Below are 19,448 nucleotides of genomic sequence, written 5' to 3'. Positions count from 1 at the left end.
CAGCACTCAGCACCTATCAATAGTTCTATATCACCAGTATCAGTGTCATCTATTGGATGTTAAGCAGTACTTTTGTACAGACTGCATTGGTAGTTCCCACACTATTTATTACTCCCCGTCAGTATATTTCATTATGAACTCTTGCAACAACAAGTGATTAACTAACCAGTACTTTTTCATTGATACAATGAGCCAGAGGTAACCAGTTGAATATTTCTGTGAACAATTCAAACATGTGTGAAGAATATCTGAAGTTATTCAGTCAAGGATTTACCACATGTCTGTATTTCACAGTACCTCATGCTGAACCAGAGTTACATAATACCACACAGTGTATACAAGTTTTTCTATACAGCACATATGTATAAAGACAATTTAATAAAGGATACTTTGCTTTTGTCTCTCCTTCAAAGCCATACATCTGGTTCATGTTAATACTTTCATGATTACCTGTAATGTACACATACTTTCACTATGTACATACAAAACACAACTTATACAAAGCACACACACACGTATGTACTTGGTTAAATGCTATGGCTACTATGTACAGAAGGCAACACTTATACCGTAAGCAGCTCTGAAGTACAGCAATTATTCCGGATACCAATAAACATGGTTATTCTTATTATTTAGTAGCTCCAATAATACATTAATATGTGATGGGCACTAAAAAGGAACAAAAGATGAAAGGTACTGTATGGCCACCAGACACATGATGTAGAACGACTATTGCTCTTTTCCTTACATACTATACTACAGGAGTCTACCTCATCTGCCTAACACAAGAGTACACAGCTAAGTTAGCTACGTACTTAGAACAACACTTCTACATGAATTCACTAACAGCCGCAGCATTTATTTAAGGGTAGCGTTTGATACTCCTATTTATCTTTCAGTAGTCAATACTAGGAACATGTGGATTGTTTAATTTTATTAACTATATAGCTGAATCAGATGGCTCATAGCTAGGACTTGAATAGCAACTGTCTTAGTCTGATCAAGGTTAAAAAGCTGTTTTTAGCCATCAGTGGTACAAACAATCATTGGAAAAGGGTGGGAATGATAACCAATAATTTAGTTACGTGGCCTCAAGGACATTATGTAGCTACTATTCAAATGTAGCAACTAATCGAGGTTTGGCATTTAACCAGCATACTTGCTTTAGAACCGTTTCTAAGATGCGAAAGGTAGTACACTGTACACATACATGTAAGACACAACTTTACTCACACAGGTCATCAATAAACATGTATAGTAAATATAGATATGTATGGCGTGCACACAAGCATGCACACGCACACACCTCTTGCCATGTAGAAATGCTGGGGGTATAACACTTTGTATCCAAATAGTACTAAAATAACTTCAAATGAAAATGATCCTCTGTCTACAAAGTCACCATTGAATAGCTGTACACAATAGTTAAGTCAAATATCTATGTTTGAGATAATTACAGTAAATGATATCTAATCCAAAACAGCTAAGCTGTAAAAAAAATTTGCGGCCCTCAGAAAGGCTATGGTGAAAAAAGATGTGAAATCCAAGGTGGCGGCCAAGAAATGGCTGTGATGGTAGGTTAATGGTAAAAATTTTAATAATGACAATTCAGATAAATTTTGTGAAGCGGCACAAAAATTCACCTGAATTGTCATTATTAAAATTTTTACCATTAACCTACCATCACAGCCATTTCTTGGCCGCCACCTTGGATTTCACATCTTTTTTCACCATAGCCTTTCTGAGGGCCGCACACTTTTTTTACAGCTTGGCTGTTTTGGATTAGATTTCATTTCTTTTTGTATTTGTATACCAGCTTTGGGACTTTTTTAACCTACGTTTTTTTCTTTACTACAGGAAGAAGAAAAGATGAAGTAGATGTACTTTAAATATTTTATCAGAAAATGTACAAATTATATATACTGTATAATACATATTTGACCGCATTTGCGAAAAGGGGTCTTCCACACACATCCAATTTGCCAACTTTGACAATTGATAACTTCAGATTGGAAAGAGCTATTGCCTTGATATTTGGGCAGTGGTGAGCACCACTATAGCTGAATACATGGTGAAATTTTCAGGTTAATATGTTACTTGAATACTGAGTTATGGTTTCCAACGTTTACGGAATTGGATGTGTGTGGAAGACCCCTTTTCGCAAATCCGGTCACATATATTGATTACAGAAATCTCCATGGTGGTTTCTTTGTAACTGGACACTCTACAAGGTGACTTCTTCTAATTGCTCTCTCTACAGGGTGAATTGTTTGTAGCTGAATGATCTACAAGGTAACTTCTTCTAGCTGATCTCTCTACAGGGTGATGTGTTTGTAGCTGAATTTTGTATAGGTGATTTGTTTGCAGCTGAGCTCTTTACAGAATGGTTTCTTTGTAGCTGAACTCTCTAAAAGGTAACTTCTTCTAACTGATCTTTCTACAGGGCAATTTGTTTCTGGCAGAATTTTCTACAGGGTGATTTCTTTGCAGCTGAACTCTTTACATGGTGGTTTCTTTGTAGCTGAACTCTCTACAAGGTAATTTCTTCTAGCTGATCTCTCTACAGGGAGATTTGTTCGTAGTTGAATTCTGTACAGGTGATTTGTTTGCAGCTGAGCTCTTTACAAAATGGTTTCTTTGTAGCTGAACTTTCTCCAAGGTAACTTCTTCTAACTGATCTTTCTACAGGGTGATTTGTTTGTAACTGAACTATCTACAAGGTAATTTCTTCTTGCTGATCTCTCTACAGGGTGATTTGTTTGTAGCTGAATTCTGTACAAGTGATTTGTTTGCAGCTGAGCTCTTTACAGAATGGTTTCTTTGTAGCTGAACTCTCTACAGGGTGATTTGTTTGTAGCTGAAATCCCTACAAGGTAACTTCTTCTAGCTGATCTCTCTACAGTGTGACTTCTTCTAGCTGAACTCTCTACAAGGTGACTTGTTTCTAGCTGATCTCTCTACAGGGTGACTTGTTTGTAGCTGAACTCTCTACAGGTGATTTGTTTGTAGCTGAACTCTCTACATGGTGGTTTCTTTGTAGCTGAACTCTCTACAAGGTAACTTATTCTAGCTGATCTTTTTACACTGCATATTTGTTTGTAGCTGAGTTCTCTACAGGGTGATTTGTTTGCAGCTGAATTCTCTACATGGAAGTTTCATTGTAGCTGAACTCTCTACAATGTGACTTCTTCTAGCTGAACTCTCTACAGGGTGACTTGTTTCTAGCTGAACTCTCTACTGGTGATTTGTTTGCAGCTGAACTCTCTACATGGTGGTTTCTTTGTAGCTGAACTCTCTACAAGGTAACTTCTTCTAGCCGATCTTTCTACAAGGTGATTGAGTTTTTTGCAGCTGAACTTTTTACATGGTGGTTGCTTTGTAGCTGAACTCTCTAAAAGGTGACTTCTTCTAGCTGAACTCTCTACAGGATGATTTGTTTGCAGCTGAACTCTCTACGTGGTAGTTTCTTTGTAGCTGAACTCTCTACAATGTGACTTCTTCTAGCTGAACTCTCTACAGGGTGACTTGTTTTTAGCTGATCTCTCTACAGGGTAACTTGTTTCTAGCTGAACTCTCTACAGGTGATTTGTTTGCAGCTAAACTCTCTACATGGTGGTTTCTTTGTAGCTGAACTCTCTACAAGGTAACTTCTTCTAGCTGATCTTTCTACAGGGTGATTTGTTTGTAGCTGAATTCTCTACAGGGTGATTTATTTGCAGCTTAACTCTCTACAAGGTGACTTCTTCTAGCTGAACTCTCTACAGAGTGATTGATTTTTTTTGCAGCTGAACTCTCTACATGGTGGTTTCTTTGTAACTGAACTCTCTACAGGGTGATTTGTTTGTAGCTGAACTCTCTACAGGGTGATCTGTTCATAGCTGAACTCCCTATAAGGTAACTTCTTCTAGCTGATCTCTCTACAGGGTGATTTGTTTGCAGCTGAGCTCTTTACAGAATGGTTTCTTTGTAGCTGAACTCTCTACAAGGTAACTTCTTCTAGCTGATGTATCTACAGGGTCACTAGTTTGTAGCTGAATTCTCTACATGGTGGTTTCTTTGTAACTGAACTATCTACAAGGTGACATCTTCTAGCTGATCTTTCAACAGGGTGATTTGTTTGTAACTGAACTCTCTACAAGAAAACTTCTTCTAACTGATGTCTGAACAGGGTGAAATGTTTGTAGCTGAACTCTCTACAGGGTGATTTGTTTGTAGCTGATCTCTATACAGGTTACTTATTTCTAACTGATCTCTTGAACTCTGTTCAGGGTGACTGCTCTATTAGGATGACTGCTCTATTAGAGTATCTCGATCTCGCACTTGCTACACCAAGTTGGATTTCGTGTTATAACTCCGTGGCTTTAAGTCTGATTTTTCTACACCATTGAAGAGCCTTTCTAAGATGATAACTCCATCTGTACAGCGATTTTCAAAGCATTACCCCAAGTGGTTTATCTGGTAGGCGTGGCAAGCATAATAATAATAATAATAATAATAAAATTAAAAAATTAAAAATTAGCTAATCTCGATTGCGTAATTGTTACACACTGTTGATTTTTTCACTGTATCTTCCTGGTTTTTAGCTCGATTACTTTCAAACCACAAAAGGTTTGAGGTTCAATAGTTAACCTATTCACCCACCGATTTTCAGCTTCTTCCCATACGCGGTTTACCCTGTAGGCGTGACAACATATTGGTGTTATTTTTCGTGCATAATCGCTCATAACTCTTTGCCTGTTTATGGTATTCCAGCCAAAGTTGGTACCGAGATGCGCCTTTATACCCCCCTTCTGTGTGCCAAATTTCAAGGCAATCGGATAACGTGTTCGCGTTTTATAGCAGTTTTTGTAAGTGTGCGAAAAGAGGAAGAAAAATAAGAAGAAGAAAAAAAAAACGAAGAAACTAAGCCAATTTTTGAAGTCGCATATCTCAGGAATGCCTGAAGCGATTTCGCTCAAATTTGGAATGTGGAGTGCTGAAGGTGGAGGGAATCTACACAGCAAAATTTGTCTTGTTTCATCAAGGCAGCACAGAGCTACGGAGGTGCAAAAATTGCGTTTTCTTTCTTCCTGTCAATATACTCACGGGGTTGCGCGCCGGCTTCTTGGGCCGCACGACACACTACCGTGTGTCTTGATTCTACACATAATAGCATATCATTCAATTTAAGAAAGATACCAATTAATTACCAGACAATTGTATTACTGTACGTAAATGAAAGTGGAATTAGCACAGCCCCACTACCCTACCCTAGGGATCGAGTCCAGCATGTTATAAAAATCAGGAAACACAGCGATACCAATTACCTTTACCAGCTAACTCTTAAACAATTTGTTTGTACCGGGGATTTGTTACTTCTCGCAACATTGGAGAGAAAAATGCATAGAGCATAGCATGGCTTCTAAATGTAAATTAGCCACAAACATGCAGTAGTTCACTCCCAATATGGTAATTGTTTACTGTTACCATTCCTAATACGGATTGTAAAATAGCATTTTCAGATGTGCTTTAGCATAATTTGAGCATAATAGGTAACATTTTTGAGCAGTGCAGCATAGCATAATAGGTAAAATTCCAGCAAGCTAAGCAAGTTCCAGCAGCTCTTCACACGTCATGATGGATTTCACAATGTTCCTAAACTACTCTAGTAGCTAGGCAGCATAATAAACTAGTATGCTTACTGTGCAGCAGGCAGTGACCTTTAAATGCAGTCAGCTTCAGACAATTTTTAGAGGTGCTTATAATTTCTAATTGGTGTAAACATCGCGCGAGACACTGTGAGGGGAGAAAAAGTGGATTGGCCGTGCAAGACTACTTGCAAAGGTACCTAGTACAAGTATAGAATACGGTGAGGTGTATAAAATTCCAAGCAGAGTTGGATTTCCGTGGGTCCCCGGGCCCACTGTTTTTACCAACCCACTTGTTTACAGTAACAGTCACATGCTTTGAGGTTGTTATGGTGTTCACACCTCTCTGCAGGGGTAACCAAGTTATGACTTACAAGGATTCTTAGCCTAGTACAGCATAACAAATGGCTTTTTCAATGACAGTAGTGTACAGGCATGGTATCACGATAGTTAATAACAAAACATCGCAATATCAATACTTTGTGAAAACCATGTACAGTTCAACTGTTTTGGTCAAATTATTTTTAGGGCTGAGTGATACTATCGTTTTAGCGATATATTGCGATATTTTGAAATACGAGGATCAATACAGTTATAAAATCAAATGTGGTGGCCAAGAAATGATTGTAACAAAGTCATTGCTATAAATCAGTTAATGGTGAACACAAGTATCATCGAAATCCAAACACACCCTCTACCAGCATAGCACAGTACACATCACATAAAGGATACATATGGATTATCTTGTGATGGTACTCCGTTGAGTTCAAAGATGTTTAGTAGATCATAAAACTGTCCATGAATGTCACCACAGACTGTAAATTTGTTACTCTGTAAGAAATAGGGTATACTAAATACATTTACATGCAGATCTGCATATACATACATGTTGTATAGCATACATATACACATATAGCCCTGTACATGCATACACTGTACAGTAGAACTGTTTACCAGTAACAATAAAGTTTGTTACTGTGGATTGATACACCGCATCAGGTGGAGCATGCTAAATGCTATTACAGTAGGACCTCGATTATCCGAACTTCAATTATCTGAACTTTGATTATCCGAACCCTCGATTAACCAAACAGTAGCGGTGACTGTTCTATTAGGGTATTTTGTCACAGACGTATGTTCTATTAGAGTAGTTCAACAGAGCTCTGTATATAAATCAATGGGCTTCATTTATCTGAAAAAATTCACTTATCTGAACACTTTTGTGATTCAGCTGGCACACAGGTGTTCGGATAATGGAGGTCCTACTGCATAATTTTTGTTAAACTCTAACACCTAGCTATGGTAGATTTCAGTCAAGTTCTTTCACAGTAAATTTGATTGGTTGTACATAGATTCACTTACACTTAACTGATGAACATTACCATCACTTAGTGTTTATTGTAAACATACATACATTTAAACACTGTGGCAATATGGGAACATCTCAATATGTACACACACACTTACGTACATCAGGAATTTTAATATCACAGAGGGTCTGAGTTGCTTCAAACAGCTTTTTAGCTTCCAACATAATCTATTAAAAAAACATGTACACATAAAACAGTAGTCTCACATAGCAAGACCATTTTATTCTTTTGCTCCTAGGTGACAGAAGGACAAAAGTAGGAAAGGGTCTAACTGAGTTAGCCTAAGAATACAGTGTAGATACTTGTATTAAAGACATTCAGAAGAGATGTTTTACTCAACAATGTAAAGAAGTAATTAGAGATCCTTCCTGATTCCTAAAACTTAACAATCAAAGTACTTAATGATGGTTAGTTTGAGTTCATTTCTGGGTCACCTCTTTTAGTGGGACTTCCCCTGGGTGATCCTTACACCATTCACAACTGATGTGCTCACCTTGTAGCAGTATTTTTTGTGTAGTTTCTTCTGATCTTTAAACCACTGTAACATATTCTTCATAAATCCTGCACTGATATCATCATCCAGCTTGGGACCACTGTAGCTATCCTCAACATCTGAGTGTGTAAAGATAACAAATAATGTAAGAACAGTACAGTACAGTACAGCACAGTACAGTACAGTACAGTACAGTATTAAATAATAAAAGCAAATACACAGATTCTTCCATAGCATACAAGGATAAGGTTCCCATTAGGAGAATTACTATTTTATCACTAGCAAGCTGCTCAAAGAATATTAGTGAACATCAGAGTTTTGTTGTAGCAATACAGTCGAAACGCAACCGTAAAAAAAACGGGCGATTTTAGTTGCACGCGCAATTTACAAGAAGTTCAAAATGGCGTTTTCGACAGGCTATGCGGACGAGAGAAATGGCGTTCAACCAGTAAATTTCTGGCAGATTTTCGAATAAAAGCAGTTGAAGAGATGATTTATGAAGATAATTATGCCGTTTATTTAATCTTGAAACGTGTGGGCTGGGAGTATTTCAGTGTTAGAACTGAACAAGAATTTTACTACTCCCGATTTCACTTTGCTGTGGATAAACGAAAAAAAAGTGCACAAAATCTGAGTCAACGAAAGTGATAAGGTTTGTATGGAGCACGTGTAGTAGCTGTATGAAACCGTATACATTTGTGAAACGAATTTGTACTCCGTTAATATAGAAGAGGTTGTTATTCAGTATCTTGTTATACACAATAAATCATACACCACAGTGCCATAAGGTGTTAAACAACTTTTGTGGATTGCCAAAATGTAAAAGTAACTTTTTTGAAAGAAATTTTTGTAGTTCAGATATAGATCTCTCAATTGTGAAAATGTCTCAGTTGTTCCACACCTTTTGTACATGGACTAAAATCAAGTACAAGTAAAGATTCGCAACAGTGACATCATTATGGACAATCTCCGTTACGGGTTCAGTAGTCAACGGTATCAGCCTCAGTTTACACAAATATAATCTTCATATAAATCTTTAATCATTTAGTTGATACTGAAAAAATTCTCATGTCTTGGTGCTTAGAAATAGTGCCACAAAAAAATATTGGTGTTATACCTGCGGAACCATGCATAACGATGAAGTTTGAAACAAATTGGCTGTATGCCACCATGATGTGATAACACTCACCCAATGTAAAGTGATAAGGAAACTAACAAGATAATTCATGAAGAAACAAAGTTGAGTTTGTGAGATAGTCTGGACTCGTAACAAGGATTGCCTGTACATAAAACTATGGGAAAGACATCTCCCTACATTATCTATGATAAAATTTTGTAGATAAGATGCCTGCAAAATCCATACAATCTCTTTATCCCACAAAAATTTTGTGTTACAGTAGTTTCAAAATAATAACCATTACTGCTATCTTAGTTTCACACAGTGGTGTACATATTAAAAATAAATCATCAGTTACAACCTCTTCTACTAGGTCAGACTCTTGCAGTGCAACTGGATTCAGCAACTTGTGATTTCACATCCAATGGTAAGGGCTTGTTCCCATTGCTTACAGCAAATATTGGCAAGTTAGAACATTGCTGTATGTTATGTGGACTTAAATATTGTCCCACGGTAACATGGATTTTTTTACAGTCTTTATTTAGACCAGCTGTAGTTGCATTTTTAATGTGTTTTACAATGGTGCTTTACCACTGTACATAATTGCACGGAGCTACTACAGTGTAACCTCTCTATTACGGACATTTTGGGACCTAGAATTTTTGGCCACTTTTTTGCTGTAATATAGAGGTTTTCCTCTTCAGAGGTAAAAAATGTATTAAACAGACCTGTTGGGACCAAGTTTTTGTCCTTATTAGGGAGGTTTTTCTATTATGTGTCCTTAATTCGGGGCGTTAGTTAAGAGAGGTTCCACTGTATATATATAATCCACCCCAAAAACACCTTCGCTGTAAAAAAGGCGCGCCCAAGAAACTACAAGTACCTGGAACCCAATGTAATAAAGAAAAAGAAAAATCAGCTTAGCTGAAGTGTAAAGTAACTGGTAACTTAAAGAGTTGATATCTGAAGCGGCCAAGAATACAATTACTAAAGTTTAATCCATGCAAGAACACCTTGGCTATAAAACAGGTGTATACATGAAAGTAACTGGCAACTGAAATGGCTGATATCTGAAGCGGCCAAGAATGAATGGTCATATACAACTAATCCAAAAATGTAACACTGAACCTTTATAATTCAGCTGTGTTCTATATTCACTCTTGCTGCATCGTAAAGTAATTTCTTTTAACTCTAATTGGCTGGTAATTTGGCCGCCTTTTTTAATAGTAGTATAATAGAGCAAAAAAAGGCGGCCAAATTACCAGCCAATTAGAGTTAAAAGAAATTACTTTACGGTGCAGCAAGAGTAAATATAGAACACAGCTGAATTATAAAGGTTCAGTGTTACATTTTTGGATTAGTTGTATATGACCATTCATTCTTGGCCGCTTCAGATATCAGCCATTTCAGTTCCCAGTTACTTTCATGTATACACCTGTTTTATAGCCAAGGTGTTCTTGCATGGATTAAACTTTAGTAATTGTGTTCTTGGCCGCTTCAGATATCAACTCTTTAAGTTACCAGTTACTTTTCACTTCAGCTAAGCTGATTTTTCTTTTTCTTTATTACATTGGGTTCCAGGTACTTGTAGTTTCTTGGACGCGCCTTTTTTACAGCGAAGGTGTTTTTGGGGTGGATATCACTCATTTTTGTCAGTGATAGACTCTACATTTGGTTTAAAAGCTAATTTTTTGGAAATGAGCAATTAACATTAATGCAGAATATTATCTAGGAGAGTCAGTAAAATCCATACATAATAATGATTGTTTCATAACACTGTAAATTCGGAAGTATGAATTTACGGTGTAGTATAACTGTTCTATTAGAGTAAATTTATCTTTACTGCCTGTACGTCATGAATATATCTCATATCTGTGCATGTTAAATGCTTCAGACACCTAATTAAACTTGCAAGTGCCTAATTAATTCACAGTTGCTACACAGCTATAAATACATTAGTAATTGTTATCATCATAATCATTTATCATGTTATAACCATTTTTTAATATTTTGGTCACAACTTCAGGATTACAGCAGCAGAGAAAGGAATAGAGGACTCAACCATCAAGACTTGTATATGGGAGATGGAACAGTATTGCGATGGACAATGCCGGTACTAACCCCTCAAGGGTGTTGCAGTACAGTATAGATGCAAGACCAGAGCCTCAGTCGTCACCTTTTGACTGTGGTCACAACTTCAGGATTGGAGCAGCAGAGAAAGGAATGGAGGACTCAATCATCAAGACTCGGGGAGATGGAATAGTATTGCCATGGACAATGCCAGCACTAACCCCTCAAGGATGTCACAGTGCAGTATCGATACAACCACTCCAACCAGTGCATAAGACCAGAGCTTGATTATCACCTTTTGACTGAAATTTTTATACTTGATGAAGCAATTAAATCAAAAAAGTTGTAGTACTTGTACTTTCCTGAGGGAACATGTCCCCAGAGTCCCAGACTCCCTTGCCCGTTCAGCAGAATAATAGGATTGAGCCTTACTACCACTTTCACCTTTATTCTTGGCCTGAATCAGTAGCTGTAGATAATGCTAGTTAATGCCCCTAGGCAGAGCTATAGGGGTGGGAATTTTTCCCTACTATCATACTATCATAGTAGCTCTTCTCGCAGTTCTTTGCCTGGCCATCATCAACTGCTGTCAAAACATTAGTTTCGTCCCCCAGACCCTTCCTCAAGCATGCTTATCACACAAAAATAACTGTGCACAAACAATTATTCATTGACAGCTTATACTACACTTACCGCATTGTTGAACCATGTATACCACCAGAATCCACCAGATTGACAACTAACACGTAATCTATTTAGGGGAAATCTCGTGGAAAGTCCCTAATTACCTTAAGCGGACACTCATGATACGTGGCTTTAAATTGAATGGTTTAAGAATGTAACTGGATGGTGAGGCGTACTTTAATCGGCTCGACTTTACTGAGAAACTCGAGCCCCTCGTGAGAAACTACATCGCTTGAGCAACGCTTGAAAAAGTAAGAGTCCGGCAAGAATACTGAGGGACTCTATGATATATGCCGGTCTTGAATGCTAACGAAACGAGGAGTGAAGTTTGTGCAACGTGTCACATCGCCACACATTGATTCACCGTGTTTGTGCGATAGGGTTTTTGGACCTGTCCACCAGATGTTGAAAGGAAATTCATTCCAACTTGTGAAGTTATTGGTATACTCATTGTTGGGGTCCATGGGGACATCGATGATCATTTACCAGTCAGCTGTAAGTAATGTCACAACAGAAGGAAAGGAACCATTTCCATACCCCTATGGTATACTGATTTTCCAGGTCAGTTTATGTACACCCAACCACAGAAATGTAGAACTTTGGTTGTAGGTGGAAAATAAACACCATTTTACTCAGTTACAAGAGATTCACCCAGCTGGGATAAAATGTTGAAGTGAATGTCATTAGTACCTACTTGCGGTTCATCAGGTATTGGACAATTCCAAGTGTCCAGATTATGTAGTTGTCCTCATGTTCAAGTTTACACGTTTAGGCAAGTTCCACAACATCCTATAATCTATTACTATATCAGTGTGGAATAATGCTTATATAATATTTTTCATATTCCAGGCTTTAGGTATGTGTATTGTATTTAACACCTGCTTGTTGGTTTTTGCAGGCCATCTGGTCATACTGGTTTATCCACTAGCTGTTGAATGTGATCATGGTACATATGTAAGTTGAGACCATGCAGGAACAAAGATACAGGTGTCATGAATTTCAGGTCAGTTGACATTCAGAGGAATTGTATTATTGCAATTGTTCTTTTTGTAGTTATCAATTATCAGTGACCAGTTTGTGATAGCGTACTTTTGTTTGACTAATGACCAAATGTTCTGGTTTACATGCTTACCCAACAGTTATGTTACTCACTTAACCTGCATATGGGATATATATTTTTAGTTCATTTTGATTATTCATCCTTTATTGGTACAGCCTGGCATATTGATTTTTTGCACATTCTCTTTTTAATTCAGTGCCTGCTGGATTGTTTCATCAGATATCGAAACAGATGTCTTTGGTGTTGCAACCGATGTTCCAGGTCAGTTTGCATGTGTGTTTAATTTTGGACTTCAGTGCCTGCTTATTCTTTTACAGGTCTCGGTATTGAGTGTCATGAATTTCAGGTCAGTTGACGTACAGAAGAATTGTATTATTGCAATTGTTGTTTTTGCAGTTATCAATTATCACTGTATACTAGTGATGTGAATTTGCAGGTCAGTCTACTCAGATGTATCAGGCATAGTGTTGATGGGTTCGAACAAGTATCCAGTGTAGACTGTAGCGGCATCAAGGGTGTTAATTTCCAGGTCAGTTTACATGTTGTGATGTTAGTGATTTTTCCTAGTACCCAGATATTAAGTGTATTGTATTTAATGCCCACCTGTTATGTTTTTAAATTATGGTATATCGGTGTAGACAGTGCAACAGTAAGCCTTCTGTGTTGTAGTAACTATTTGTTTCATAATATTATGCTGTTGTCCCGGAATGGCACAATTTTTGGGCAACCAGTGTGAAGTCCAGTGGTACAAACATTGTATTATGACCAAGTTGTGATAGCGTACTTTTGTTTGACTAATGTCCTAATGTTCTGGTTTGACTAATGTCCTAATGTTCTGGTTTAACATGCTTACCCAACAGTTATGTTATTCATTCACTTAGCCTGGGATATAATTTTTGTTCATTTTGATTATCCATGCTATTATTGACACAGCCCGGCATATTGATTTTTTGTACATTCTCTTTTAATTCAGTGCCTGCTGGATTGTGTCATCAGATATCGAAACAAGTGTTTTTGGTGTTGCGACCGATGTTCCAGGTCAGTTGCATGAGTGTTTAATTTAAGGTTAACTTCAGTGCCTGCTTATTCTTTTACAGGTCTCAGTATCGTCATGCTGACATACAAGAAATCATCACTATTGTTGGAACTATTTTTAGTCAAGTCTTGATGTGATGTTAATTAACGTTGTTACACATTGTTGTATGTTTACCATATGGCAAGAAATTATCATGGCCATCATGAAATTTGAATATTGTGTAAGTTGTGTGGACCAACCCCAACTCATACATGGTCACTGGCAAACCACGAACCACATTCAAGCCACAACACCACGAACCACATTCGAGCAATCCATTACAAAATTTTGTTGCACCATTTGTGTGTGCATAATACTTAATGAAAGCCACAACACAAGCTACATGGTACACACTACATAGAGGCGGTAACCCCTAAAGGCTTGTTACCTTTTGTATTCACCTTATCGGCCTTTGTGGTTAATCTATTAAAAATTACATGTAAATAGAGAATTGAAGAGTATGCTTAAAGCACCTTCGCTAGTGATTTTGTTCAAAGACAACTGGCGATTTATAAACGCTCGCATGGGGTGTGGAATTTAAAAGATTTCTGCTTAAAACGCCATCCCTAGGGAACTTACGGTTCAGCACGCTGTCACAACTTGTTTATCAGGCATTAGAGTTTGTGTCCACGTCGTGTCTTTAAAAGTTATTGTAGGGATTAGAGGTTGATTGAAGAAAATACGCGTATAGGCAAACCAGGATTGGATAATGTCAGTGCTAGATGGACTATACAAACACGGCTATGTTGACTGGTTGACTGGTATAACGTGACAGTAGTTGTAACATAAGGTAGAGAAATAAAGTGAAATACGCCTATTTTTTATTTTGCGATGGTTACTTTTTTATTTTAGCGAGGTCGCAAGAAAACTATGAAAATGATGACGACTCCTAAAGATTTTTTATCACGTAACGCAATACAAATCTATTGAGAGATGTTGCGTAATTTAGGACTAATATTGCAAAACCGGCCCTACACGTAAATAACTCACAGTAGTGGCCGTGCGTCTTTTAATTGGGCGTGCGCTTTGTAGTTTCTTGGCCGCGCGACTCACTACCGTGAGTCTTGATATAATAATACAAATAACTCCTTGAAGTTTTGAATTTGTAATCACTGATAGTTACTCGAAATGGATGATTACCATAAGGCAGGAAATTTTAAATTATAAATACCTTTAAAAGTATGTTTAGATCTACAATTTCTTGATTTTTGAGGACATTTAATTTACCAAAGCTACTGAAATGTAGATTCATCAATTTTTCTTGTCGTGCGGTATCTCTTTTATGAGTCTCTGCTTTACAAACTTTTGTTCCTGTTAGCACCCCCTGATTTAGTATGATGGGCATTGTTGTCTTCTAAACTCTGAATTCGCTGAGAATTGTATTTGCTGGATTTTGATGGTGTGAAATGTACTTTTGTAGCATGTATGTATGTATGTGGGAAATGTCATGGAAGTTTTTTTCATTACTGCTGTAAGAAACTGTATTGTACCCATGTGTACTTGTGACGTTTGTACTGTACAGGTAACCTTGGTTTGTAAAAGCTGCCAGAACAAACTGATTGTACCAGATGCAGTGTCGTACCATAACTCCGTTATGGAATTAGAAGGCCCTTCTGAAATAACAATGACTTGGATAGATGAAAGTGGCCTTGGTAAGTTGGTCGGTATTGTGAGTTCTCTTTGTGGCTAGCTATCCATTCCTCAATAGATTTTAGTGTGATTTTTTTTCTTTTGATCAATTTACCTCACATTTAATAATACTACATTCTAACGGCTAGTACATCCAGTGGTATCTTTGATGTACTTTGAAACTATTACAGGATTAGGACTGTAATGGATGACCAGGCCTCTGTGTATCTCCACGACAGGAGCAGTATTATGCGGGATTCACCCTGGACACAGTAAGAATGGAGTCCTTGAAGATGGCTGTACCCCAAGCAGTTTCAAGTTATTGCTGAATTTGATGGTACAAACTTTCATCTCTGGTCAACTCGGAGTAGTGGCAGCAGTATTCTGGCACAGGAAGTCTCCACCAGATAACTGTTTTAGAAATTGTTGATTTAAAGTGTGCAAAAATGCTATTTGTCATCTTACTGTATGTGTAAACAGCAGCCAAAGTGCACAACTTTTTACAACATAATTATCAAGTTTGGGCTTTTGTCTAGTTGTGCAAATTAATTAGCAACACTAATATGGCTTGAAACAAATTGTACCCACACCTCAAAACCACCTTGCCATTACTCACCAGTTTTGTTCAGTGCTTTGTAGCTCGTTGCTAACTTACTGCACCTGTCGAATTTGGTTGCTGTGGGAGAGACTAGGACCTGTTGTTGCGTGACCCCCAGTGCAAACAGGAAAGAGCATTGCATCTGGCAGCTACAAGCGCTTGTAGTCAGACAGTGTTCTACCGGAAGAAGCGCTTGTTTCTTCGCGGGAAAACAAGCTGTGCAACTAAATACGCGTAAAGTTTCGACTGAATAAGGATTCACATGTGTAGGACAATGCAATGTACCACACAGAATCAAATGCACACACATGCGCGCGCGCGCACACACACACACACACACACACACGCACACACAAAAAGTAAGTCTCCAGCAGCCATACACAACTATTGCTGCCCAGCGAACCACCCATTACTGTTAAAGTTGGGTGGGCTGCTTCCCCAGTTGATACCAGACCACCAGGTTCCCATTACACAGCTGGGTAAAGTTTCTTACTCAAGTATACAACAACAACAACTTGGAATAATGTGGAACCTTTCAATTAACATGCCAATGCTCTAGCAACTTGGCTAAGCTCCCACACTACACACACACACACACACACACACTACACACAAACACACATATACTTACCAATGGTATCAAGGTTAATACTATCAGCAACAGATGTGTAGGTAGTATCCACTGCTATGGCCTTTTGGAAGGCCATCCACTTCACAATCTTGTTACACTCTTCATACTTTTGAATGGCATCTTTGTCTTTAGAACGAACCTTCTTAACCTGAACACAAAGGCAGCAAATGTAATGATCTTGAAAACACTACAGAATACACAATTTTACTTTAAAGTACAATATAGTTCGCTAGCACTAGTACCTACCCTACAGGTACGAGCAGGACTTTACTGTCCTGAATATTTCTGTATACTTACACATGTACTTAGTGGCTAAGATTGTAGGATCTACATAATATTTACTCATGTATTCCGAAGCAATGTCTGTTACAGGCTATATAGACACAGTGTAATATCCCACGCAAACACCACATCTTATCAAAGTTGCACAATTCACTGTAAGCACACCTACTGTACGCTCCTGCAGAGCTACACTCTGTACCCAGAAGCAACTGTTTATTCCAGGATTTTACTGTACCATAGTTACACTACTTCAGTAAGTGACAATGTAAGGATCGAAGAAGCTTCAAATGTTTCGTGGGTTTGAAAGATAAGTGAACTTCAAATTATAAAAGTATCCTTGAAGTTTTTCATAATGCACTTATAGTCTACGAAAGAATTACAAATAAATGTTGTTATCTTTATTGCAACTGCTTATTCATCTTGCATGATTGATGTTCGTCTCTTTGCAATCAATCTTTGTGTGCCCACCCACTTTTAAACCTCGCAGTTTAGCTTGCTACCATAATTGTAGCCTTAAAAAGTGATAGATAATGCATGGAAAACGTCCTTTTAGCCATTAGTTGGTGTTTACCTATGCAAGATTGCAGTATAGCAGACACACCCTTTCGCAATTGATTGATCGCGTCATTCAGTACTGCTGCTATGCACTTTCCAAATTTATTACATAGGATTAGAACGATAAAACTTAAGAAGTATATCCATAAATACAAGAAAACCTGTAATTTGAAAGCTAACACCGAAGCTTCGAATGTTCAAACATTTTATTAGCAAACGTTCGAAGGTAAACTTCAATATTCATCCCAGCCCTAGTATACTATTGAAAGGCAATATAGTCTTGTGTTTTCCACCTATAGCTCACCAAAATTATCCTTACAATGGAACCTGTCTAAGCAAGCCAAACTTTCTTGGCTGTGACAATAGCCACTTTTTACAGGTGTAGTATATGGAGGTCTCATTCTGTGGCAATCCTAGACATTTATGGAGGTCTCGATTGCAGAATTTATAGTTGGTTTTTATAGAGAGGTGGTCTGTCTATACAGGTGGCTACCAAGACAGGTTCAACTGTAAATACACCAATTATGAAATGATGTCAAACTATTATGTATGTGAGTGAGAATGAAAAGGTACACATTACAGAAAAAAGGCTGTACCAAAAAGAATTAGTATAATAGCAACAGAAAAAAGGTTCACAGTTTTTCCCAGCAAAATAAAGTAGAGCAGTAACACTATCAATTTGCTACCAACATCAGTCATTTAATTAATTCCTTTTACCACATCACAAGAATTTTGAGCACACTAAAATGGTTGCCTGAGCAAAAAAAATATATGTGCAGTTACCAACTGGATTTGAACTCAGAACTGATGAGCACGTGCCCTGACCACTAAGCTAAACTTCTCACATCAGCACCAGCTCAGTCTTAATGAATAAATGCATGCATACAGTGTAAGTTAACTAACATAGGCATTTACTTGTGGTTCGCATCCACTTTACAGGAAGAATTCAGGGCTTTTAATTCTTGCATTATAAACAACAAAACAATGGCAATTAAAAGCTTCATAAAATGTTAGTTTAATGTAGAGGTGCACCGATGTGGAAATTTTCCAATATACCAATAACCAATATATTGGCTACCAGAGTTGGGAGTAACACGTTACATAAATAACGTGTTATTACTTTTGTGGTAACTAAGTAATATAACGAAATACGCTATAAAAACGGGTAATATAACTCAAGTTACTTTACTTACAAATGTAATGCGTTACCTAAGTAATATAGTTACTGTAACGAGTCTAATATTATGTAATATTATTACTACAAGTAACGAAGTTACTAATCTCGTTAGTTATCCTCTGAGTAACGCCTAGCCACAACAAAGTAACGAAGCCTACTGAATGAAGCTTATTCACTTATAACCAAGATTTGCACATTGTCCAACGACGCAATCATGTCACGTGATAAAGTGGTAGTTTCACACGTGACAGCTTAAGGCTGTGGACACATACGTAATATAATATGTAATATTATTATAGTTACTTTATTTTATGAGTAATATGTAACTGTAACTAAATAGTTCAGTTGCAAGTAATGTGTAATATGTAACTAGTTACTTTTACAAAGTAACTTGCCCAACACTGTTGGCTACAAAAATTACTGATTCCGATACCGATATCTGAACATAAAAGGTTTTCAGTATGGACACTACAATAAAAGTTAAAAAAATGTGGCACAAAGTTTAAAAGGTGTTCACTAAAACCTATGTAAAGGAAAAAAGAATTGTGAAAAAGGTAGTGATAAAAAGGTATGTAAAAAGAAAAAAAAAATAGTGTGACCAATTCAGGACTGAACCCTAGCCATCACAAAAACCTCTCCATCATGAGACTCATGCTTTAAGGGTGCTCGCTGATATTTGAAGCCGTTTAAGTGCCAGCCCAGAAACCACATGCGGCTGTTGCATCATAATTGGCATTACTACCCATACTTGTAGTATCCATGTTAAGCGCCTGTGTTTTGCGCCAGAGAACGAGGAAGAGCAGCATGTTTTTTACTTTAAAATCGTCGCTGAAGTGTTAGCAAATGATTGTCTGATGGATCAAGAATTACACTAGCGTGAATTAGTCTAAAAGTAAGTATTATTATAAGGCAGACAAGTGTGAACGCATGTTTCGCTTGTAGCTAACATGCGTTCGTGCCTTGTTTTCTCGAGTGATAGGGTATGCTGGTAGTTTGTATTGTAATTGTAAGCTGCTTATGTAGGGGACTACGTTACCAGCTGGAATCACAAGGCGTTACAAGCTGCTGATGATGGTGTGC

General features: G+C 37.6%; 2 protein-coding genes and 1 long non-coding RNA gene across 10 annotated transcripts in view; 2 read left to right on the top strand and 1 right to left on the bottom strand.

The window, feature by feature from the left end:
• The window catches only part of LOC136246837 (serine/threonine-protein phosphatase 5-like), a 45,563-nt gene that overhangs the window by 15,628 nt on the left and 10,487 nt on the right, over window positions 1-19,448 (bottom strand). For all 3 annotated transcript variants that reach the window (XR_010696857.1, XR_010696856.1, XM_066038421.1), the window contains exons 4-10: window positions 16,355-16,502; window positions 7,491-7,609; window positions 7,099-7,164; window positions 6,360-6,458; window positions 1,307-1,412; window positions 390-450; window positions 167-248 (exon numbers count right to left, since the gene is read on the bottom strand). Coding sequence is in view for 1 of the 3 variants with exons in the window: in XM_066038421.1 (XP_065894493.1) it covers window positions 167-248; window positions 390-450; window positions 1,307-1,412; window positions 6,360-6,458; window positions 7,099-7,164; window positions 7,491-7,609; window positions 16,355-16,502 (681 nt within the window). In the remaining 2 variants the exon portion in view is untranslated. The remainder of the gene's footprint in view (window positions 1-166; window positions 249-389; window positions 451-1,306; window positions 1,413-6,359; window positions 6,459-7,098; window positions 7,165-7,490; window positions 7,610-16,354; window positions 16,503-19,448) is intronic.
• LOC136246841 (uncharacterized) lies at window positions 8,103-15,656 on the top strand. The gene is made up of 4 exons (XR_010696858.1): window positions 8,103-8,142; window positions 8,981-9,034; window positions 15,019-15,148; window positions 15,317-15,656. It is a non-coding gene; the product is annotated as an uncharacterized lncRNA (long non-coding RNA).
• Window positions 11,258-13,671, top strand: LOC136246839 (uncharacterized). 6 transcript variants are annotated; one of them, XM_066038425.1, is made up of 9 exons: window positions 11,258-11,687; window positions 11,742-11,922; window positions 11,971-12,069; window positions 12,260-12,364; window positions 12,618-12,682; window positions 12,739-12,767; window positions 12,858-12,950; window positions 13,395-13,459; window positions 13,519-13,671. In XM_066038425.1, the coding sequence occupies exons 4-9, from the start codon at window positions 12,354-12,356 to the stop codon at window positions 13,592-13,594; spliced, it is 339 nt and encodes a 112-aa protein (XP_065894497.1). In that variant the 5' UTR covers window positions 11,258-11,687; window positions 11,742-11,922; window positions 11,971-12,069; window positions 12,260-12,353; the 3' UTR covers window positions 13,595-13,671. The 6 variants fall into 6 exon arrangements, with proteins under 6 accessions (XP_065894497.1, XP_065894496.1, XP_065894501.1 ...); XM_066038424.1 differs by having other exon boundaries at window positions 11,971-12,133; XM_066038429.1 differs by having other exon boundaries at window positions 11,264-11,687; window positions 12,415-12,682; window positions 12,818-12,950.

Source organism: Dysidea avara, chromosome 2 (assembly GCF_963678975.1).
Source record: "Dysidea avara chromosome 2, odDysAvar1.4, whole genome shotgun sequence".
Classification (NCBI taxonomy): domain Eukaryota; kingdom Metazoa; phylum Porifera; class Demospongiae; order Dictyoceratida; family Dysideidae; genus Dysidea; species Dysidea avara.
This window is presented reverse-complemented; position numbering and strand designations above follow the sequence as displayed.